This window comes from Schistocerca cancellata, chromosome 4 (assembly GCF_023864275.1).
Source record: "Schistocerca cancellata isolate TAMUIC-IGC-003103 chromosome 4, iqSchCanc2.1, whole genome shotgun sequence".
In the NCBI taxonomy this organism is placed as follows: domain Eukaryota; kingdom Metazoa; phylum Arthropoda; class Insecta; order Orthoptera; family Acrididae; genus Schistocerca; species Schistocerca cancellata.
The window spans coordinates 556,806,652-556,832,518 of NC_064629.1; the positions used below are offsets into that span (position 1 = coordinate 556,806,652).

General features: G+C 41.2%; 1 protein-coding gene across 4 annotated transcripts in view; it reads left to right on the forward strand.

Moving 5' to 3' along the window:
• The window catches only part of LOC126183241 (dual specificity protein phosphatase CDC14AB-like), a 212,138-nt gene that overhangs the window by 56,939 nt on the left and 129,332 nt on the right, over positions 1-25,867 (forward strand). For all 4 annotated transcript variants that reach the window (XM_049925033.1, XM_049925031.1, XM_049925034.1 and 1 more), the window contains exon 4: positions 11,107-11,199. In XM_049925033.1, the coding sequence (XP_049780990.1) occupies positions 11,107-11,199 (93 nt within the window). The remainder of the gene's footprint in view (positions 1-11,106; positions 11,200-25,867) is intronic.

The window sequence follows — 25,867 nt, forward strand, 5'->3', positions numbered from 1 at the left end:
GATTGCTCCACGCTGCTGCAGCTCTACAGAGCCCTTGTTCAGTCCGCCTTGACTATGGGAGTGTTATTTATGGTTGGGCGGCACCCTCAGCATTGCGTTTGCTGAACCCATTGCACCATTGCAGAGTTTGACTAGCGACAGCTTTTAAGACGAGTCCGGTGACAAGCGTACAGGTGGAGGATGGAGTCCCTCCATTGAAGATCAGACGTGCACAACTGCTCGCCAATTACATTGCACACATTTATAGCTCTCCTGAACATCCTAATTATCGTCTTCTTTTCCCAACCATGGCAGTTCACCTCCCGCATAGGTGGCCCAGGTCAGGGCCAACAATTGCGGTTCTCGTGCGATCGCTTCTTTCTGAACTGGAATCCTTGCCTTCACCACCTCCCCTCGAGGTCCATTCACGTACACCTTCGTGGTGTAGCTATAGGCCGAAGCTTCGCCTGGACCCTTTGCATGGCCCTAAGGACTCCATTAACCATGCGGCTCTCCGCTATTACTTCCTCTCGATTCTTGAAGTGTTCTGGGGCTCCGAAGTGGTTTACACCAACGGCTCGATGGCTGATGGTAATGTTGCTATGCCTTTGACCACAGAGGCCATATTGAACAACATTCCTTGCCTGATGGCTGAGTGTATACATGGCAGAGCTGGTGGTCATATCTCGTGCATTTCAGTATATCTGTTCATGCCCAGAGGAATCGTTTCTTCTGTGTACTGACTCCTTGAGCAGCCTCCAAGCTATTAACCAGTGCTATCCTCGCCATCCTTTGATGGCGTCCATCCGGGTGTCCATCTATGCCCTGGACCGGTCCCGTCATTCAGTGGTGTTTGTGTGGACCCCAGCACACGTCGGCATCCCAGGCAACGAACTTGCCGACAGGCTGGCCAAACAGGCTACGTGGAAACCACTTCTGGAAATGGGCATCTCTGAACCTGACATGTGTTCTGACTTACGCTGCAGGGTTTTTCGGATTTGGGAGATGGAATGTCATAACAGTATGCCAACAACCTGCGTGTCATTAAGTAGACTATGAATGTGTGGAAGTTTTCCATGCGGGCCTCTCGCAGGGAATCAGTTGTCCTCTGCCTGCTCCGCATTGGCCACGCTTGGGCGACCCACTGTTACTTCCTGCGCTGTGAAGACCCACCTCAGTGTCGGTGCGGGGCCCGGTTGACAGTGGCCCATATTCTGGTGCACTGACCCACTTTGACTGCCCAGCAACGAAATCTTGGGTTACCGGAGTCGTTGCCGCTCATTTTATCTGACAACGCCTCACTGGCTGATTTAGTTTTACATTTTATTCGTGAGAGTGGGTTTTATCATTTGATCAAAGTTTTAGCGCATGTCCTTTGTCCTTCTGTGTCCTCTACCCTAGTGCTTTTAGGGTGGAGGTTTCAATGTGTTGCAGAGTGGTTGGCTTTTCCTTTTTATTCTTGTGGTCGGCCAGCCACTGTAATCTGCTTTCTTGTTTTACTCTCTTCTGTTTCTAGTGTGTCTGTGTTGTTTTCTTGTCCTCTTTTGTTCTGTTTAGTGTTCATTCTGTTTTATTCTCACACTTGTGGCATTGTTTTATTAGGAACAAGGGACCAATGACCTCGTAGTTTGGTCCCTTCTTCCCTCTTCTAAACCAACCAACCAACCAACCAACAATCGTTAGGGTCATCCCTTCGATTGCAGAAACCTGGGCGAGAGCCCACACAATAACTTGTGTAGTGGTGGAGTGCATGCAGATGATACATGGATAATTGGGCAATGCATCGACCACCACCAACCGCACAGAATTATGGAAGGGACCCAAAAAGTCAATGTGAATGCAGTCCCACAGATAACTTGACGTGGACTATGGAGCGGAAGTTCATGATGCAGTCGCCTGTTGCTTTGCAAACTGTTGACGCTCACGATCTTCTCAGTAGCTGAATCACTGTCGGGCAAGTAGACAAAACACCATACTGGGACTTTCAAGCAGGCTATACCCCAGTGACCATGGTGTAAGAGTGCAAAAATGTAAGCCCACAGGACCGGAAGGACGATGATGCAGGGATCATGAAAGACAGTGCTGAGGAGTGAGGCACCATTGACTACTGCCAGCTGATGACAGAAGGAGTAAATATTTATGGGGCAGACTAGACTCTTTATTGAGCAGCTGCTCTGGCCAACCATTGCACACTAAATGAACATCCCGGGTGGCCTTTGCCATGCAATAGGCTATCAGAAGTCTATCTACTACAAGCTGCAGTGGTCATCGGACTGGAAACAGACGACTTTGGCTTTGTTGAAGACCAGTTCAGTTCCCATGGGCAAGTGAGACAAAGCATCCACATTAGCCTGCTGTGTGGGTGGTCTGTAATGAATCTCATAGTGATATCCGTGCCGTCCTGTTGAGAAGCTGTGACCAGAGGCCAGAAAGTGCCACAAATGGCTTATGGTTGATGATGAGATGGAATGTGTTGCCTTTAGAGGAAAACATGAAACTAATGGACAGTGTACGTGGTGGCCAAGGTTTCCTTTTCTGTCTGAGAATAATTGCGTTGAGCAGCTGTCAACATCTTGGAGGCATATGTGATAGGCTGTTCAGAGCTATCAGCATTTCTCTAACACGAAAAAGCCCCAGCCCTTTATTGGGAGGCATCTGTGGCCAAAACAAACTGTTTACCTGGTGTGAAGGTACCAAGGCACATTGATGACTTGAGCAGCAACTTGATGTGAGTGAACACACTATCACAATCCACTGACCAAATGAAAGTAACACCCTTTTCATGTAAGTTGTGTAATGGGGTGAATGATACTCGCTGTGTTTGGGAGAGATTTAGAATAATAACTAACTTTACCAAGAAACAATTGACTTTCCTTCAGGTTCTGCAATTTAAGTAGGTTGTCAGTGGCAGCTACTTGGTGCTACATGGATTTGATGCTGTACTTTGCAACAAAGTGGCCGAAATATTCTATTTCCGTCTGAAAAAATTTGACTTCTGAAAATTGTACTTAAAGTCTACCTCTTGCAATTCAGTGAACAGAATCCGAGATGCAATTCAGTGAACAGAATCCGAGAGTTAACAAGATGTTCCTGCTGTGTTGAACCTGTGATGATGATGTCATTGATATAATTTGCACAGCACAGAGCACTTTGTGTTAACTGTACTATAAATCTCTGGAAAATGGCAGGAGCACTTGATGCTGAAACAGCAGGCTTGTATAATGGTGCAACTTGAAGATAGTGTTGATGACCATAGTGTATTGGTAAGTGAAATCCAGGTAAAGCTGCAGGTACGCTTCTGCTAAATTGATGTTGCTGCATAACATAGAATGTTCTGGGAATGCTGACCTCATGGATGTGCAGAGATTTAACACTAGGACTCTCTGTAAACTCTATGTCCACGACATTTACCACATGACCGTGTTCATGGCAAGCCACAAAGTGTGCGTACCGGTGCGGACAGTGACAATGGGCGTGAACATGGCAACAATCAGGGCACAAGGGAAACCTGAATCAAATGGGGACAAATACAACAACACAATGTCCAAGATTTTCTCAAACTTCAGATGCAGTGTGTGACACTTCGAATGCCTGAGCGATATCCTGTATCACTGCGACTGTAGGATCTTCTAGATGCAAAGCATCATGACGTACCTGTCTGTCTGGAGCAGAATGTATAATGTCGTTGCATTTCAGAGTGTCGACATAGGACTGTTTGCAGTAATCACAAATAAGTTGGCACTTCTTACTTAAACCTCAGAGGTTGGCTACCCATGCTTTATAGGACTGGCCTGTTTCTTTTGATGAAACTCCATACAGAAGCCACAATGTGGCTTGCTTAAGATAATAAGCACTGAGCAACTCTTACATTTCAGAAAATGAAAGTACTGCTGGATCCTTGAACGGAACAAGCTTTCAAAGCAAATAAAATACTTTGGGCTCAGTTCAAGACAGTAAATAAGATTTTTGCAAAGACAGTTTCTACTTTAAATTCTACAAAAAAACTGCTGCAAACACTGCACGTACAAGTCCCAGTCTTCCATTGCTTCTTGGAACAGTGGAAAAGCAGGGTGTGCGGTTGGGCAAACACTGGGTAGTTGCGGACATCTTGTGGTACTTTGCAAATATGTAACCAACTGATGAAGCAAAATTTAACTGCTGTTCAAAAAACTCAACTAATGCTGTATCTGCTGTACTTTTTGAACACGTGTAGAAACAAACAACCTCATCATCAAAAACTGTGGTATCTACAGTTCCTTATTGACAACAATCAACACACAAAATACAGCAATGGTGCACCAGAATCGCACAAGCGCATGAAAACATTAACAGAAGAATTGCAGACCAGACTGAGTCTGTAACATGCAACATTCATTATTGAATATCACAGAACTGTCGTAGTCTGTAAATTGAACATTCTGTAAGCATGGCAAGGCCGCACTGGTGGCGTGACACTTGGGCCACTTAGCCAGCAGTGGCCTGTCAGCAAGTGAAGCAGGTGCTCTTGGTTCGCCTTCTTACCAACGGTGCTAAATGCTAATTCTGCAGTCATGACAGCAGTGTACGTGGCTGCACTGCCATATCATTTCTGACTGACTGTAATTCACTTGAGCTTTGTTCAAAATTTTTGCCATAATCTTGTGTGATGCAGGGTGTTGCCAACTTTGTTTGATGAAACTTCTCCAATGCCATATGAGGAAGTGTCGACTGCCAGTACTACGGGTTTCTTCAGATTGAACTGTATAAGACAATTTTGACTAAGCAAAGGCATCCTTTAACAGCTGAAAAGATTGTTTGCATTTGAGAAGAATATTTTTAGACCTGAGGCAATGCACTCATGCCACAATGTGAGTGCACTCATGCCACAATTTGAGCTGCGTACAGGATAAATCTTACCTAGTAATTAATTTTCCTAATAACTGCTTGTAATTCCAGAATATGTTCTTAAGAGAAGGTTATCTTCAGATGGCCTCTAAATATTCAGAAGTGCAGCGTGACCCCTGAGCATCAGTAATATGCCCCAAATATTCAGTTTCTGTGTTAAAGAAAGAGCATTTTGGCAGATTACATTTCAACCCTGCACCTGTGAAAAAGGCATTCAAAATTACCAAGATGTCCTTCTGGTGTTTTTCTGGACACTATTATATTTTCCTAATAATTATAACACGATGAGACCTTGTCAGTTGTTTTAAAAATGTTGAAACAGAGTAGGAGCTGAGGCTATTCTAAAGGGAAGGCACTGATACTAAAACAAGCCTTCTTTCATATTAATTACCATAAATTTCTTTGTTCTATTCTTAAGAGAAAGTTGCAGGTAAGCATCTGCTAAACCTGTTTTTGAGAAAAATCTTCCTCCTGCTAATCTGTCCATTAATTCATTGGTACATGGTAGTGGGAATGAATCTATCACTGTTTAAGCATTTACAGGGCTTTGAAATTTGCACAGAGTCTAGTTTCTTGTTCACTGTCCTTGTGATTACTGCAGGAGATGCCCATTTTCTTGGTGAAATGCTTTCAAGGCACCAGTTTCGTCCAGTCATTTCAGTTCAGTGGGTGCCTCATTTCAAATAGTGCAGGGTACTGCATGTACTCTGTAAAATTTAGGTTTTCCATTACTTTTAAACATAATATACGCTTTGAAATCCTTTGCGTATGCCAGTGTACTGTCATGCAAAAACTGAGTACTAACTGCACATACATTATCTAGAATATGCAGACTGAACAAATTGAATCCGTTGATTCCAAATAAATTTGGACTGGGGCTCAATTGCACTATAATGAATATCACTGCATTGGCTATATTTTTGTTTTTTTATTATAGTGTACATGTCCCGAGAACAGAAATTCTTTTGCCATTGTAAGTTGTGAAATTGGCATCCTAACTGTTCATAAGTTTGCTGATTGAGTAAAGTAACTGAAGCCACAGTATCTAGCCAAAATTTCACATTTTGGTTGAGTATTTGTAAAGTAAAAAACAATTTGCGGCTGTTCCTTTGAATCTGAAGGGCGGTATTCTGCCCTGAGATGTTTACACTTTGAATCTTGATGGAGGCTGTCTAGGGAAAGCTGATGTGACCTTTCAGCAACGAGGTTTTGCTGTGTCCTTTTAAGCTTGCGATTCATGTGATTTCACTTAGGTTTGGACTGAGCCCTGCTAGAAGGAGCACCTTTGAATTCCATTTGTGAAACAGTGTTAATTCCCGTTTTCTGCTGGTGAGGTCTATGTGGAACGGAATACACTTTACAGTTTTTTTGTAAGCACATTTGCTGTGTGTGTCTCATTTTATGTCAGTGTTAGCATTCAACTTGGCAGAAAAAGCTATGTTTAAATGTTTACTGCTGTATGTGATGAGGTGCTATGCACATGACTTTGGATTGTGAGGATGGTTGTGCTGGCTCAGTCATGCTGTGAATTACTTATACTTGCTGCACTGGGCAACCTGAACAGTTTGTGACTTGCAATCCAATATAGAATGCTTGGCGTTCACAGCTGGAACTATGGGTACATGGAGATCTAACTCTACGAAGTCTTGTACTTCCAGAGTTTGTCACTTGAAGGACTTCGCTCAGACAGGGATTTTGACGATTTAAGATTTCCGCTTTAATTCTATTGTGTGCTATATTCTGGGCACTATCATCATGAATATTTAACCCAGAAATGAAGCTCCACAAATATTGTAATTACTTCATGTACACCGTTCAGGTGTTTGATTATTTCCCTCTCTGCAGTTATGAGAGATGTTTACAAAATAGCTTGTTTTACCAATTAACCACCAGATGGTGGTATTGTCTTGAAGTTGCCGTGGGCCACAAGTCACATGATGTTTCAGTTTTGTGTTGACTGTAGCAGAGGACACATGGCAGCCCCTAGTGACTTGCGCCTTTGTTGCATTTTATTTTAATACCGACTATCTGACACTGTCAGGTATGACCGCAGCTTCCGTATTTTTTGGTACGTTATGCTGTAACATTTAGTTTTAATTTTGTTCGAAGAAGGTGTCCCTTGTGACACCGAAACCTAGGTCACAAATTAATTGTGTTCGCGACAGAGGTTGTGTTTTTCAAATTTTGTATTATACAACAGTCGCTGATTGACAGCCATGTCAAAAACCTCCACAAATACAGTTAAATTTGCAATTTCTTGTCATGCCAGTAAGTTCTGCTATCCATTCTCTGTAGGACTGGTTAGATTGTTCACCCTTTCTGAAAAATTTGTAGTGAGCAGCATCCACATGTATCTGAAATTCACAAGATTCATTTAATTTTCTCACTAGAGTGTCTGAGTGGGCTACTACTTGAGGAAACAATTTTCTGCATAGTCTAAAGATTCCTACACTGGCCCAAATAAGAAAAATGAACAGCGAGATTTGGCGTGAATGTTATTTACTGAGAATTGCTGCTCAAGCTGCTTCTAATATTTGGACCATTTTCCCACTTTGGCATTGAATGGATGAAATAGTGGAGGCAGCACTGAATCTTTGTAATTCTGAGCTTCATTTGTTGTTTTCTGAGCTGCATGCTGATTTTGTTGTTCTTGTAACAAATGTTTACTCTTTCAAATATGATGCTCCATTCTGAAAGGAAAAGGATAAGCAAAACCTTTTTCCTCCTCCTGAAAGAGAAGAAAATTGACAGTTTCTGTGAGTAATTTCTGACAAAAAAATCTGTATTAGTGCAGGCCTTGTGTTCTGTTAAGCCAGCTTGTAGTAATTTAGTTGCCTCCAGGTATCTCTCAACCCCAATGATGTCTCAATCCAATCCTCATCACCAGAGATATCTGTTGTGTTTGCATTTGTAGGTGGCAGATGAGGTAGATATTTAAATGTTTGCGGTGCTGCCATCAATGGCAGTCCTCCGAGGCTTGACGTGTCTTCTCTCTGACTTCTGCCAGATCTCTGCATTCGTCAACTCATAAAGGGGTACAGAAGGATACAATATGCTCTGTTGTGTGTGAGGCCATTTATGGTGACATTTGTCTTCATATGTAATGCTGTCCATTGGTCTTGTGGCAAGTGATGGAGAATATGGAGTGTGCAGTGTGCAGTGTGAAGTACAGTCAATGTGAGTGCTGCAAAGCTCACACTGCTTGGTGCTGACACTGAGTGCTCGTGTTCTATATATCCATGATGTTAATCATTTATGCACACTTACCCTAGCTAAACACAGACTAGTACTGAGACTTTCATACACTCTTGTCTGCTTTACCATCGTAACATGTGCAATCCCTTCTCTCTTACATTAACACTTTAGTCTGAACAACACAGCAGAAACAAGTGTTACCATTGGAGCAAACGCCTTTCTGTCTTACTCCATCACACAACCACATTTGATAATTATTTTTCATAACTTTAGAGAGGTAGTACAGTGATATGACACTGGTCTATTATTCAGGAGAACAGTAGTTCTAATGCCTGTTCGGCCATCCAGTTCTAGGTGTAGAATAATTTCCTTAAATGCCGGGATGGATCATTTGAAAGGGCAGAACTGATATCCTTCCCAATCTGATGATGTGTATCACCCCTACAGGCCTCATCGCCAACTGGATGTACTCCATAATTTCCTTTCTTTCTGTTCCATAATGAGGACCCAACTTTGGCATGATTTCATTCACAATACCAGAGAACTAAGTGACATTTTTCGCTTTATGAGGCAGTAAATGACTTGCCTCCTAAAACAACAATAATGTCTGCCCCTGCTTTTGCGTGCCCACTGTATGCTATTGTAAGTGATAGCCCTCCTTTCAGTATAGGTCCTTCTTGTACCTCAAAGTCCCTAACTAGGAGAGTCTAACTTCATTTCTGTTTCATACAACTGACCATGTCATAATGTCTTACTTTTATACCTATACTCTTGTTTGTATTAACATTTACGACTACTGTTATTATTATTATTATTATTATTATTATTATTATTCACAATGGAGATTACATTGTTGGACACAGTCAAATCCATTCCAGGTTACTTCCAGCTTGCTCAGGAGTTGACCTGGTCACTTGAGTGACTGTACAGTTCTTTACTTAAAATTCGGTTGGACACAAAAAGTACTATCTCTTTTTTTTCCGCTTTGTTAACTATGCCCTGGGATTCTTGATAGAATGTGTTTAAGGTTAGATGGTGTTGATCCTAGGGCACCAATGATAACTGACATGACATCAGTTTTTACATTGCCAACCTTGATGCTCAGATTCTTCTATTTCAATTTTTTCTGAGCAACCTTGTCATTAATGTTGCCATCACATGAGACTGATACTTTGAATAAGAGTCATAATCTTTTATCTGCATTTATGCACACTTACCCTAGCTAAACACAGACTAGTACTGAGACTTTCATACACTCTTGTCTGCTTTACCATTGGAACAACATGTGCAATCCCTTCTCTCTTACATTAACTGTTACAACTAGTTAGTTGGTATGTATTGGTCATACCGGACAGTGTTACATGCAGCTGTCGTGTCTGAGTCTGGTGTGTGGTCATACCATTTATTCGAGAGATTTGCTAGTCCTAGACTTCTGCATATTTTGTGCTGAGGCTATGGACATACCTTATTCCTGTTCTTAGGGTTTTTTTTCCCCCACCTCTGACTATCGATACACAATGTTTATACAGTTTTTTTATTAGCTGCGCTCATAGATTGCGTGAATTTGTGTCTTGTTTTCGTAGTATTTCATTGGTTACGAGTCATTGTTGTTGCCTGTGTTTTGAGCACATTATTGCTATTCCGTGAAAGAGAAGTGGCATGCCGTGATTTATCTGATGAAGAAATTGCAGATTTGCTGAATTTTGGAAACGTTTCAATGCTGTAGGTAGCGAAGATAATTCGGACTACACAGGTTGAATGCGACCGCAGTACGATGAGTTCAGGCAGAGAACTGTAAAATGGTGGCAGAAACTCTCCCCCCCCCCCCCCCCCTCCCCCTCCGCTTCTCTGGGAGTACTGAATGCATTTTGGTTACACACTTCATTTGAGACCAAGTTAATGGCAATAACAGATTTCATTACCAGTCGTGCCATCTGCTCCAAATAAACAAAACAGATTTGTAGGCTGACTGACACAGACTTTTCCTTCCACATTTACCACCCACAAGCAAAAAATATTCCTCCCACACGTTATGTTTGTTCTTCAGAATCAAAGAAAGGAAGCAGGAAAGCATCTTGCAAGGAGACATGTTATCCATGCAAACAGTGCTGTGTGGCGTTCTGTATAGAAAGCTGTTTTCAAATATTTCATACGAAAATGCAGTATAGATCTATGTAGAAAGTGCTATTGTATTTAAATACAATAGTCAACACTGAACATTATTATTCATGAACTCATTGACTCTACCTACATGAATGATGACTTTTTTAATTTTACGAAAACAGTGTCATGCATAATAATATAATGTGCCAATTTTACACCATGCAGGATTTCGTTCATCATTGCCTATTAAAGAAGACCAACTGAGCTGAAAAGAGTGTTAATTTTGTATTTGTAGGTTTGATATTTTCCAAGATATAAATTTTTGAACACAGCTAACACTGCCCGGATTCTGCTGACATGCACAAGTGTTGGGTCGGTACTGAGAGTGTTAAATAAATGTAGTAGTGGGAAGTCTTCAGTCACAATGTTGTCCTGAAAGAGACCACTTGCCATAGTATAAAAAATATATGAATTTTTTATAACACATTGGTACACCCAGGGAACTGTTTTTGGGACTCTCCTTGTATCAGTGTTATATAATATACAAAAGGGCCACTCGGCTGTTATGTCTACCTGTGATGAATTGTGTTTTCATGTTAAGTTTATCTTATTGATTGTACAGATCTAAATACCACTATAAATGTTTTAGAAAATGTATGTAAGCCTCAAGCTTCCTGTAATTTGGCATATAGAGGGATGTGTCCATTATCATAATTATTTTCAAGATAAATTTTCATTGTAAAACATGTTTCCGGAGGAAAACTGTTTTTTGTATTCCAACAATAGCTTGTGAAAACTGAATCATGTTTTGATAGTAACATGTACTATGTTTGGTTGTATAAAAAAATGTGTTGATCCTTTACCTGTGTCACTGAAACACTGATACTAATGGAAGCTCATAAAACTCTTAATACAGTTGATAATTTTAATTTTTTTTCCCCTCAGTCATTTTCTCTGGCAAAGAAGAAGATTGTTCATTACACAACAATGGATGTCCAAAAGCGTGTCAATGCTGCCTTCTTAATTGCATCATATGCGGTATGTATAATGTCTTCCATACTTTCACATTTCCTGACAATAAAAGTAAAAAATTATGATAGTTTAAAATTGAGTTTTCTCTAATAATGAATGAGACAAAAATAAGTCTCTACTTCAGTTGTGTGTTAATTGACCAGCTGTTGGCATCAATTTTACAAAAATTTGTAACTAAATCTGTCATGCTTGTATAATATATTATGGTATTATTGGCTCTTCTCTTGTCCTTTGATTTTTTTTCTAAATGTAGGACAATAGTTGTTGCAGACAGCAGCATAATTGTAGTGGTTCTGTAATGTTTGTTAGTGAACATGTTACTTAAAAGAAATCTCTTATTTAATTAACTGTACATCAAAGAAGGAACAATTGAAATGGTGGTTTGTTGTGCTCCATGGTAATGGAAAAAAAACTTAAGTAGTTAAATGTAGAGGGATTAGGGGATACTGCCTACCATGTGGTGTCATAATATGCAGTGGGTCAGACTGGTTGTAAGACACCACTTCTGTCAGTAGCCACATGTAATTTATTGTGATGGGGATACTCATTCTTGAGCTGCAGTGGGTTATCAAAGAAAATACTTACTGTTATGATACAAATAATACACAATTATTAACCTGAATTCTAAATATCACAAACATTGACAAAACACTGCTTTAAGATGAGTGTACCTTTTTATATTATTAAAATTTCCCTAAAATGAATTGCTGTGCTGCAACACAAACAGACCACATCAAGCACGGCTGACTTGGAAGTCGTATCCCATGCTGATGGTAGCTTCTGTTATCTGGCAATGTCTTGAACAACGAAGCAGAGATTATTTGTTACTCATTCTCCTAATATTTTTTTATGTTTCTTGCTCACCAGAGTAACTAATGACAGATTTTGCAAGTCTGCAAAAAATATTAAGTATTACGTCCATTATAGTAACTTAGATTTTCATTATGCTTAACACTTTCGCCATTTGTTGAGGTTTTATGATTGTTACTGCTCTGCCACAAAAATTCAGATGTCTTTAAAAGATTACCACTAATAATGCTAGACAAACTTCCAGTCTGATTAGGGTCAGAGAGAGTTGACATGATCTGAAACTCCTTTATAAAGCAACGCTAGAGTTTTCAAGGAAAATACTGCCAAGTTAATGACACATTTAACACACAAACTATAGATTTTAGGAATCAAGTTAACAGAAAATCGTAGAGTGGTCTGACACTGTTTTAAACATCTTTGGAAAACTGACTAGTATCTTAAAGTTGCTGGTAGATGGAGAATGGACCATTAAGCACTAGTCAGAAGCTAAAGATGTATGGAAACTGCAGAGTCACAGTGTATGTCCTATAATGAGTGGTCTCTCGGATCATAATGTTCAAATGTTGATGTTAAATATCATGGTGCTTGACATTGAATGGAAACCTACAATGGTAATAAATGAAAAATGAATTGAGGAATTCAAGAAGTATTGCGGAGATGATTTGGGAACTGAAATGGGAATCCCTGGAGGGAAGGTGACATTCTTTTCGAGGAACACTATTGAGTAAATTTAGAGATCCAGAATTTGAAGCTGATTTTAGAATGATTGTACTGCCACCAACATTTGTTTTTTGTAAGGACCATGAAAATGATATGAGAAATTAGGGCTCATAAAGTGCGCGCGCACACACACACACACACACACACACACACACACACACACACACACACACACACAGTCTCTGGTTGCCAAGGGCAAGTCTGGCATTGACAGCCAGAGACTGTGTGTGTGTGTGTGTGTGTGTGTGTGTATACATTGTCCAAATCTGATGAAGGCCTGTTTGGCCGAAAGCTTTGTTTGACAGTCTTTTTGTTGTGCCTGCCTGCGACTCAGCATCTGTGCTATATGGTGAGTAGCAATTGTTCTTGTCATAATAGTGTCATTATAATTTATCCAGTATCATAGTCAGAGGCTGCATGGAAAAAACATTGTCCTACACAATTAACCTGTGAAATAATAAACATCATCTGGATCAGAACCAACTGATAGCTCCAAAACTACAGATTCATTAAATAACTTTTCTCTGCAGATTCTTTTGGTCTGAGCATTTATCACAATATGACACTGAAGTCTAATGATATAAATGATAACAAAGCTGCACTGAAGTGCCAAAGAAACTGGTATGGGCACGCATATTCAAATACAGAGATATGTAAATGGACAGAATACAGCGCTGTTCTTGGTAATCCCTATATAAGACAACAAGTGTCTGGCGCAGTTGTCAGATCAGTTGCTGCTGCTGCAATGGCAGGTTATCAAGATTTAAGTTAGTTTCAACATGGTGCTATAGTTGATGCACAAGCGATGGGATGCAGCATCTCAGAGGTAGCGATGAAGTGGGGATTTTCCCATATGACCATTTCACGAGTGTACTGTGAGTATCAGGAATCTGGTAAAATGTCAAATCTCTGACATGGATGCAGCTAGAAAAAGATTCCAACGATGACTGAAGAGAATCACTCAATGCGACAGAAGAGCAACCCTTCCACAAATTGCTGCAGATTTCAATGCTGGGCCATCAACAAGTGACAGCGTGCAAACCGTTCAACAAAACATCATCGATATTAGCTTTCAGAGCCGAAAGCCCACTCGTGTACCAATGCTGACTCGACAACACGAAGCTTTACGCCTCACCTGGGCCCTTCAACCCTGACATTGGTCTTTTGATGACTGGAAACATGTTGCCTGGTCGGATGAGTCTCATTTGAAATTGTATCGAGCAGACGGACATGTACAGGCATGGAGACAATCTCATGAATCCATGGACCCTGCATGTCAGCAGGGGACTGTTGAAGTTGGTGGAGGCTCTGTAATGGTGTGGGGCATGTTGTCACATCCCAAGTGTGGGTATTGCGAGGGATTGAGTGACACGGTTTGTGAAAGGGATTTAGCCGGTTGACCTTAGTGAGAGGGAGACTTTCTGATCTGGCTAAGATGTGGAAATCCCCAGTGTGAAGGTACAAGGCTAGGAAGCGGGTAGAATTAAAGTCTTGCTAACTTTAACAAATTGCAGTTTATTCCGAATAATTACAGCTCACCCTAACTGCGTGGTGATTGCATTCCCAGGAAGGCCAAGTCTAATACAGAGATGGTGACTGATTCCACCGTTCCGACTGCCTGCTAGACACTCTGCAATATCTCCTAGCGCCCTACGTCAGAGTCCCGCGGCTACGCCCTAACGCTCTTCGGCGGCTATCTCCGGCTGCCTGCCTACAGCCCGTTCCTCAGCCCAAGTCGGCTGCTGCTATTACGCTGACTACCGTCGCTACCTATAGCCTGACATCGAGAGACCAAGAACTACTTGACAAGAAGAAGGCAGAACGGCGTGCTCTCGAGTTTTGTTACCGTTCCCCCTTCGACCCCGTCAGCGCTTGGCATGACGTAGCGTCGAAGGCAACTTGTCCTTATTTGGTATCGTTAAAGTATTATTGTTGTTATTGTTCTTCAGAGGCTGGGTGGAGGGATAGATGCGCCTCTCCCTATATGGTCATGCACTTTCTCTCTCCACTCCCAGACCTCTCTCTCTCTCTAGCCAGGATTGCTTTCTGTTGATACTCTTAATTGATTGCTTATCATGAGTCCCTAGACAGAGCTTCGTTTGTATCTGTTGGCTGTTTGCTTTCTTATCAAGCGCCGCTGCCCAACAGTTTGACTTCCGCCTTGGCTGACCCTTCGGCCATGCCAGGCATCCAGCGCTACAATTTTAACTCCTTCCTACATACTGTTCTCGGCGTACTGCCTTAAAACGACTTTAATTAGACTTGGCTTGTTTCTGCGGTTACAACACCTCCCCCGACAGGGAAATTGGCGTTACTCCTCAGAGTGGCGTCAATTGTGACACTCTCATTTTATTTGGGTTACTTGCTTGCATTTTCTTTGTTAAATCAACACTTGACATTTTATTTTCTTTCATATACATTCGGTACACTTAATTCCATTAAGTTCTTTGTTAGGCACAATTACTTTATACATAGATAACGTTTATCAAACATAGATTTATCAAGGTACATTTTTTTACAAAGCATTGATACAAACTACTATTTATCAAACATACATTTGCCAAGGTACATTTTTATTTAAAGCATTTATACAAAATACCATTTTTATTCAACATTGGTAACTACAATTACATAGTAGGTACAGTTTCATAAAACATGGACAAAACACTAAACGTTGATTTCACCTTTTTATAAGACAGTTTTAATATATTTTATCTTTTGATTTTACTTAACGCCTGTTTCTGAACAGAACTGACTCTTCTTGGTTTTGCCCACATCTTTCATATATTACCACATCTTCAGTTTCTTTATTAGTTTGTCTTCTACTTGAGCTAGTCTCTGGGTACTGATTTACAATGGTGTTTCTTATACATACTTTACCACAACAGTCACTATCGTCATAGTATTTCCATACGCTTTTGAAGCATTCTTTACAACATCTAGTTTTTACAGCAACATGTTATTATAATAAAAATGACTATTGATATAGCTACATATGTAGTTACTGAGTAATGTGTAAAATATCTGGAATATTTGAGTTCTTCCTCCTGCCTTTCTGCCTTTCGCTGGACATCATCCAGTCTTTTCCCAGCGACTTTCAAATCGTCTAATTGTGTTACTACCTGATCCAATGGTAATTCTAATGTTAGCATTGAGACATTTTTCTTTTCTTTGTTTACAACACAACAGTCAAATTCTAAATTAATCTGAGGTATTACATCTTTTTTCATTATTTGCTATGAATTACTCTATCTGTTTGTATGAACACTCTCGTTCCATACCCCTTACATTTACTGTAAAAACTTATTTTTCCTACCCCTTTCATTAATAAGTCCTTTGGGGGTTCCTTTCCACATAAAACTGTTAGTCCTTCTTCATTAGGAGCTACATATAGCCATTCATTACTGTTTAGATAGGTCCAAAGGGTCTGGTTCAGTGCGACTATTTTTCGCACACAATCTTCCGGAATTTCTCTTACCGGTTGTAACAATTTGGCTTCGCACTCCTCATGGTCGAATGTCGATAGCAATGCGAATGACTGTCTCCACAGTCGCCTATTCTTACTCAGTTCTTTACATTTTAGCTCATCCGCAGAAAGTTTCGCGTATTGCCTTTTGGATTCATCTATCAGTAGAAATTCTTTCTCTGGCTGTATGTATATGTATCTTCCCTTCATATCTGGGATGTCTTTTGGTAGTGGGAGAACTCTGTACAGATTAAAATTGTTATTATCTATTAAAGGAATGTTAATTATGTACCCTAGTATGCTACCGGAGATGAAAACATCTAAATCAATTATTCTTAACAAGAGGTAGCCTGAAGAATCCGCGAGAGGAACAGGAAACTTCACGTCTTTTAGTTCGTCCCATATTAAACTTAGATATTTCACAATTTGGACTGGGTTAATGATGTGAGGCTGCAGTATTCCATTTTGAGTGTTTACAATGGCATTTATCATCTGCTCGTATTTCTTTTCGATTTGGCCAAACACTGCTGCTAGTTGTAATACTTGTTCCGTTACCATGGCAAAAGATGCTACTCGTTTAAAACCCATATCTGTTTCCTTCACGAACCTTTCTAATCTTTGCATGCCTGTCCTTAGAATGTGTTCATTTGAATCTAGAGTATATACTGTTCTGTTTACTTCTGCCAATGTGGCCCTTACCACTGCCACCTGTTCCTTAGTTAACCTCAGCAACCCTTCAGAGTTCCTCTCCATAGCGTCTATCCTTTCTTTATAGCATGCTGCGTCCGCTTGATCCAACATTCCGAACAGTATCTTACTTACCTGTCCGACAAAGTTGAATACTCCTCTCTTTCTTCTGGTTTCGTGTTTTGTGAGTTGTAATAGTTGCTGCAGACCTATGATCTTTACCACGTGATGTGTAACTTGCTGATCTAGTACTCTACATTCTATTAATCCTACGTTTAGCTGTTTCAATGTTTCTCGGCACCTCTGTACCACTGCCTTACCGTACCTCTCTGGTTTCTGAAATCTTTCTGTTATTACATGTAGATTTACATATATGACTATTCTCCATGTGCTACTGTATATTTCTACTTGTCCTATGTTATCGTATTATAGTCCTGATGAGCTTGGAATTGGGGTCACTTTGAAATCGTTTGTTTCATACCCTGAGCAGCGAAGCTGTATGTTGTTACCACTATGATGAGTTGCACAACTTGCCACTTAAGAGCCATACCGCTTCTCCTGTGGTGCACCGTCTGTTCTGTTGATCCGCGTTGTCCCGCGCTGTCTCTGTGCCCGCGCTGTTCTGCGCTGCTGTGATGCATCGGCCGCCGCTCTGCTGGGCTGTGCTGACCCCGTCGCTCTCCTTGGCTGCCGCTGCTACAGTTGCTGCTGCTTCTCGGCCTGGACGCTCGGTCTCGAACGCTGGCTACTTAGGCACCTCTGTGCCTCGTCGCTCCGGGTCGCGCTGCCGCTGCCCTGCATTGCCCTGCACCCGCGAGGACTACCTTTCTGGACTCTGCCGTAGTGGGCCTACTAATGCTGTGAGTTGCGAGTCGCCACAACTTCCTGCCAATTGCCACAGTCGCTGTAGCAAAATCTACTACTGGCTCCTACTTCCTATTTGCCTATGCGCCTTTGTGGTACCCCCACACCTGGTACCAAATGTTTTATTTACGTCGCGTCCCAAGCATGGGTATTGCGAGGGATTGAGCGACACGGTTCGTGAAAGGGATTTAGCTGGTTCACCTTAGTGAGAGGGAGACTTTTTGATCTGGCTAAGTTGTGGAAATCCCCGGTGTGAAGGTACAAGGCTAGGAAGCGGGTAGAATTAAAGTCTTGCTAACTTTAATAAATTGCAGTTTATTCCGAATAATTACAGCTCACCCTAACTGCGTGGTGATTGCATTCCCAGGAAGGCCAAGTCTAATACAGAGATGGTGACTGATTCCACCGTTCCGACTGCCTACTAGACACTCTGCAATATCTCCTAGCGCCCTACGTCAGAGTCCCGCGGCTGCCTGCCTACAGCCCGTTCCTCAGCCCAAGTCGGCTGCTGCTATTACGCTGACTACCTTCGCTACCTAGAGCCTGACATCGAGAGACCAAGAACTACTTGACAAGAAGAAGGCAGAACGGCGAGCTCTCGAGTTTTGTTACCGTTCCCCATTCGACCCCGTCAGCGCTTGGCATGACGTAGCGTCGAAGGCAACTTGTCCTTATTTGGTATCGTTAAAGTATTATTGTTGTTATTGTTCTTCAGAGGCTGGGTGGAGGGATAGAGGCGCCTCTCCCTATATGGTCATGCACTGTGTCCTGAACCCTTCATTGGCTCCTCATGACGTAGTGTTGTCCCCACCAAGGGCCCTCTTTCTTTCTCTCTCCACTCCCAGACCTCTCTCTCTCTAGCCAGGAATGCTTTCTGTTGATGCTCTTAATTGATTGCTTATCATGAGTCCGTAGACAGAGCTTCGTTTGTATCTGTTGGCTGTTTGCTTTCTTATCAAGCGCTGCTACCCAACAGTTTGACTTCCACCTCGGCTGACCCTTCGGCCATGCCAGGCGTCCAGCACTACAATTTTAACTCCTTCCTACGTACTATTCTCGGCTTACTGCTTGAAAATGACTGTAATTAGACTTGGCTTGTTCCTGCGGTTACAACAGTGTGTGATTGGAGTGATACGGGATCCCCTGATATGTCTAGATATGACTGACAAGTGACACGTACATAAGCCTCCTGTCGATCACCGGCATCCATTCATGTCCATTCTGACGGACTTGGGCAATTCCAGCAGGACAATGTGACACCCCACACATCCAGAATTGCTACAAAGTGTTTCCAGGAACACTCTTCTGAGTGTTTGCAATGTGCTGTTCAAGAGAGATATCCACCCCCGCATACTCTTGCAGATTTATGGACAGTCCTACACGATTTGTGGTGTCAGTTCCCTCCAGCACTAGTTTAGACATTGGTAGAGTCCATGCCTCATCGTGTTGTGTCACTTCTGCATGATTGTGGTGTCCCTATGAGATATTAGTCAGGTGTACCAGTTTGTTTGACTCTTTAGTGTAGAATGAAATTTTCACTCCGCAGTGAAGTGTGCACTGACATGAAACTTTGTGGCAGATTAAAAGTGTGTTCTGGACTGAGACTCTAACTCGGGACCTTTGCGTTTAATGGGCAAGGTAGATGATGTACTGGTGGGAGCAAAGCTGTGAGGACAGGTCGTAAGTCGTGATTTGGCAGCTCAGTTGGTAGAGCACTTGCCTGCGAAAGACCAGAGGTCCCGAGTTTGAGTCTTGGCCATGTACACAGTTTTAATCTGCCAGGAAGTTTAATAAAATACTACTTCCAAGATCTTCCAGCAAAAACAACAGACATGCTGTGGAAGAAAATAAGTGACTGGCACAAATAATTGTTTCAATGTGTTTCCAAATCCTAGTCCAATATGGACAGCATGTGGTTGGCCTGCAGTTTCTAAGAGAAATTTTCCAAAATAAGTTTGATAAAATCAAGTACATCCCACATCTCCGAAATAAGTTTTCAGATTTATTGACTGTCTTAAAAGTAATTGTTAACACTTCAACAATTAGATCAGTAGTAAAAATAACAGCTGTTGGTCAGCAGAGATTTGTGAAATGCTAAGTTATTTTAAGTGTGGATATTTTCAGGTCAGTATCTTCCCAAACTGACTTACATAGACTATCGTCAAGCCACTTCACAAAAAAAAAAAAAAAAGAAGAAGATAAAATAGTAGAATTAAGGAGGTACAACAGATAAGCTTAATTTGTATGATTTTTGACATAGGTGATTGAAAAAAAATTGAGAGACTAGTTTATTGTGCTGCATTCACTGTTGAGCTAAGGAGTAATTTTTTAGAGAAACTGAATGTGATATTTTCTGAATACAGGAGCACATTATAAGAATTATATCTGGTGTTGGCTCTAGAACAACCTGCAGAAATATCTTCATAAAAACTCGATATTGTGACTATTGTTTCACTATATATGGGTTGTTCAAAAACAAATGAACCAAAGGCTGTAAACTGAAAACTGGTGGTGATGAGATTGTAATGCCATTGCTTACTGAAGGTGATGTGGTCCATATAAGAGAGCTGAGGCCTAACCTCACCACTTGAGGGACATACATTATATGATCAAAAGTATCCAGACACCTGGCTGAAAAGTCTTACGAATTCGTGGTGCCCTCTGTCAGTAATGGTGGAATTCAATGTGGTGTTGGTCCACCCTTAGCCTTGACGACGAATTACACTCTTGCACGCTTACGTTCAATCAGTTGCCGGAAGGTTTTTTTGGTGAATGGCAGCCAGTTCTTAATGGAGCGCTGCACTGAGGAGTGATATCAATGTCTGTTGGCACTACACATGCTGGCAAATGACACTACACATGCTGGCAAATGACATTCACCGGGCATTCGCCATACCCCCCACATCCTGCCATCGGATCACCACATTGTCTACTGTGATTCGTCACTCCACACAACGTTTTCCCACTGTTCAATCATCCAATGTTTACACACCTTACACCAAGCGTGGTGTCATTTGGCGTTTACCGGCACAATGTGTGGCTATGAGCAGCCACTTGACCATGAAATCAAAATTTTCTCACCCCCGCCTAACTGTCATAGTACTTTCAGTGGATCCTGATGCAGTTTGGAATTCCTGTGTGATGGACTGGGTAGATGTCTGCCTATTACACATAACGACCCTCTTCAACTGTTGGTGGTCTCTGCCAGTCATCAGATGAGGTTGGCTTTTACGCTTTTGTGCTGTACATGTCCCTTCACGTTTCCAGTTCACTATCACATCAGAAACAGTGGACCTAGGGATGTTTACGAGTGTGGAAATCTTGCGTACAGACGTATGAAACAAGTGACACTCAATCACCTGACCATGTTCGAAGTCCATGAGCTCCGCAGAGCGCCCCTTTCTGCTCTCTCACAATGTCTAATGACTACTGAGGTTTCTGATATGGAGTATGTGGCAATAGGTGGCAGACCAATGCACCTAATATGAAAAATGCATGTTTTTGGGATCTCTGGATACTTTAGATCACAGAGTGTAGGTGCACACTGCCATGGCAACAGAGTGAGCACGTGCACGTGTCGACTGTGCACTTCTCTCAGTCATGGTGGAAACAGAGGAATGGGGGGTTGAAAAGGAGTGCAAAGTTGTTTAGTTTGTTTCCTGACAGTGGAAGATGTGAGGGGAATGGAAATTTCTCAAATAATGTTACAAGTGTATGGGAAGTACTGCAAGTCCATTGCAAGGGTCAGGGCGTGATAAAAGTGATTTGAGAAAGGATCTGGAATGCCACACTGCATCACCAGTATCATTATCCAACAAGTGGATGCCTCCATTATTGAAGACTGGGGAGTTATGGTGGCAGCTATTGTCCCAGAGGTCGGATTGGGTGTCAGAATTGTGATGGACAGTGAGTTCCCTCTGTATACTGTTGTCATTCTGTGACAATTTTCTGTTTCCCACACTCGTCTCACTTTCCACTGTAAGAAAATGCATTATGCCCCATTGTTCTTCTTTTGAAGCCTCCATTACTGTGTTTTCAGCACGAATGAGTGCTGTGGACCTGCTCACTCTGTCATCATGTGGATATGCAGCCGTGACCTGTAGTGGCAAGTTTGGGACCTCAGTGGTTGTATATAATTTTATGTTATCAATATTACTATTACCAAAGAAATAGTAACAATCTCTACAAAGTGTTATCAGGCTTCACATTCGTCCAGAAAGGAGTGAATTACATGGGTTTACATTTCTCCATTAGTCTGTCTGAACGTATTAAACGTCTTATGGGTAATGTAGTGGAGTTTAACACTGAGTTAAAGAACTTTCTGTTGGACAGGTCCACCCACTTTATTGTAAAGTACCTTTGCAGGAAATTTTGAAATTGATGTTTTGTGTTGTATAATAAGTAATATTAGTTCTGTAAAACAACAGTGTGTGCTGGTGGCTCAGTAGTGAAGTGTCAGACTACACATCCAAAGCTTTGAGATTTGGTTTGTTGTCACGCATAATTTTTATCTTTCAGTGATTGTTATATGTGAAAAATTCCAATTTGCACACTGGTTCAGGATCCATGTGAACAGAGGGCACCCCTAAAACTAGGTGAATAAGCCAATTCAAACGTCATAGGACAAGGGCATAGCACACCGCATTGTTCAAACCAGGCCTGGCCAACATTTGCACTCCTAGAGTGCACTCACGTTCAGTGAGCGCAGTTGAGTTGCTGAGTGCTCTGGTTTTGTCCACCACTGCGCTAGTCTGAGCAGGTGTGTGAGTGAGTGTATGCTGAAGGCTACACACACAGAAAACATAGGAAGAAGTGTTTGCAACACTGTGCAGCTACTTTGAAGAGATGGATATTGTAGCTTACTATTATAAGCAGCAACTTATCATGTGTGTCTATTTTCAATTTTTTATTTTTCTGCCAAAGCAATTACTTTCATTACGGAATTAAATGAATACTTTACCTAGTGCTAATACGATGATCAGAACTGCAGTAAACATTACATATAGGCATTTAACATTGTGTTGTCATGTTTAGAAACGTACACACATTTCAATTTTAGAATATGCAATAAGTCTGGCACTGTGGTTTGTGATACAGTCAACATATGGAGTTACACAGATTATGATCTGTTAAACTGGTACGTTGGTGGGACTTTGTCAGTATCAAAAGAGAAGAAAAAATGTTCGCACACATTGTCGGACCAGAAAGTGAAATAACTTCAGCGGCTTGTCTCTGCAGTCAAGGATGTAGCTTTTGGGGTAACATTTTATAAAAGTCTGCTAAATTTCTGGATTGGACACACTGGCCATTGAACTGGGTGCTCCACTGCACATCTGTCAGCCTTAGTCAGAAGTAATGAGGTACATTAGCAGCAATAAGCAAAAATGCTCTGACAAATAAATCAAAATCCATCTTCAGTTGTGCAATGTCTTGCAATTTCTTTGAGAACTCGTGATGAAATATTTCAATTTATGAAGTGTATCCACTCATGTCTGGTCCACAAATGACTGCCGTGAGCTATGGGAAATGTTTCGTGTTACGAACTCAAAGCTGATTTTTCCACAGGATCAGTGAAGTATTGTGACTTGTTCAACTTAGTCTCCTAGTACCTAAGTTGAACGAGTCTCGATACTTCAAGCGGCATTTGTCTGTAGCATCTTACACAAAATGAAAAAGTCGTATTATTTTTTGATTTTGTGTGGATGATGGTTGCAGACCGAAACTGACGAAAACAAATGTGTAAAATTTAATACAGAAAAGTTAACATGCATTTTCCAAAATATATTCTTTCCATACTTTCAAAAACTACTTCTTCATCCCACACAGGTTTTCCTTCTTTGTTGATGATTTTTAAGTCTTTACCCCCCCCCCCCCCCTTCCGTTACCTGATATGCAATATAAAGTCCTCTTATCATCCTTAAAATTCTCTTCTATTTCTTTTGTGAATTTTTCTCAAGAAATCTTCTTAGCCAATGCTATCATTTTTCTTGCTGCTCTGATTAGTCATTTCTATTTGTCTCTGTTATGTTCTGTTCTTTTTTTGAATCATCCTCACCATGTGTCATTCTTCTTCTGGTCAGCTTTTGCAGTTCTTTCATTCCACCATGGAGTTTCTTCATGTGTGACTTTTGTTGATGCCCTACATGTTTCTCCCGCTGCCTTGACTAAAGCCTGTTTTAACCTCCTCCATTCTTCTTCTACATCTTTCCTTTCATCTTTTGGAAACTGTCTTAATCTTCTCCCTGTATATCTCTTGGGTTTCTCAATCTTTCATCTTCCAGCACTTGATTTTAGCCTGTCTTTTTCCTTCTATGTGCCTTTTCTGAATTTCTTCACTGTCCTTACCAATAACCTATGGTTTCCATCAACAACAGTACTTGGCGCCACCTTCACTTCTGTCACGCATCTTCTAATTTCTTCAGTTATTATTATATAGTCTGTTTTGACTTCAGTTCCCAATTCCAAGTGTATCTGGTAAACTTGTAATTCTCTTTTCTTATACCATCCATTACCAGTTATCCATTTGTTTTTGAGACGTGGCCTAGTAATACTCACGTTCTTCATTTCTGTGATGATCTCCGTGACTTTCCATTACTGTTTCATATCCACTTCTATCATTCCAATCTCTTAGCATTAGTCTCCTATAAGCGCAGTATTATTAGATGTTACAGCATCTTCCAGTTCAGTGATAAACTCTTCTTTCTTGTCTGTTTCTCACCTCACTTGGTTTGTTTCTTTCTGTCATTATCCATGTGGTTCCTGGCATCTTAAATCATTGTTTTAAATGATACAACATTAATAGTACCAATTCTTATATATTTCTTCAGACAAATCTGTCTTTTGTTGGGGCCATGTTGGAAGAAATATGTGGTGGATCTGCTCAAAGGCTTTGTCACTGTCGGTATTTGTTTCGATCCAAGGCTCATTTGATTGTTGAAAACAAATGGGTTACCCCCTACTGGCTAGCTGGACCTATTGTAGCTTCACCAGAGTCCTGTTGACCACCAGTTTTCAGAGTTACAGTAGTGCCTTCACAGGTCCCATAATGGCTGCAGGGCCCACACAGTCCCCACTGTACTTCATCCCAACATGCAATCCCCTAGCTCATGCCTTTGACTTACGTAGGGACAAAGAAGATACTGTCAAGTGCACCCACTAACACTTCACAGCACAACTGCCTATGACCTGCTTTGTGCAAAGTCTTGTCCTTTCCTGTAACAACAATATTCTCTTAAAGTGTATGTCCTCTGCAGCAGATGGTTTAAAGTGTATTTCCCTGATTGGAAACATATGGTGTCAATAGGAAAGAGTGTTTTACAGAGCTGTCAGTCATCATCCAACTGGAAACTAATTACATGTTGTATCACACAATGTTCCATCTTAGGCCCATTACTTTTTCACTTTTTCATGTGCATATTAATGACCTATAATCAGTAGTAACATTACCAAATGACCAATATACCAGGTGATTCCAATTGTTTATTACAGACGAACTATAAAAGATAGAAACACATTGTGCCTATCACTGGCTAGAGGAAGGTCCAAAATTTTGTTGAAGCTGCACTGTCGATGATGATGATGATGATGATGATGATGATGATGATGATGATTGGTTTGTGGGGCGCTCAAATGCACAGTTATCAATGCCCAATCTTTACTCACTCCCATCTCGCCACTTTCATGAATGATGATGAAATGATGAGGTCAGCACAAATACCCAGTCACTGGGCAGAACAAATCCCCAACACAGGCAGGAATCGAACCCGGGACCCCGTGATCCAGAGGCAGCAATGCTGGCCACTAGACTACAAGCTGCGGACAGGCTGCACTGTTGTTTGATTGTAGGAAGATGGCAACTACACCACACAAGAAATCATTTTGTGTATTGAAATTTGTGCGAAGTTAATCCACTGTTTAAATGCAACATGCATTCTGCTGCCAATTGAGCAAGAAGCTGCCCCTGCACAAGCAGATTTAAGACTGTCATACAAAATTCTTGGAAGCTGGTTGTATATGCAAAGGGAAGAGCACTTGTCGGCTATGCACGTTTAATGAAAATGACGAGCATATCTGAGATGTGTTCACACTTCCTCAAACAATGGCTCATGTTGAGTGTCTGTGCGAACA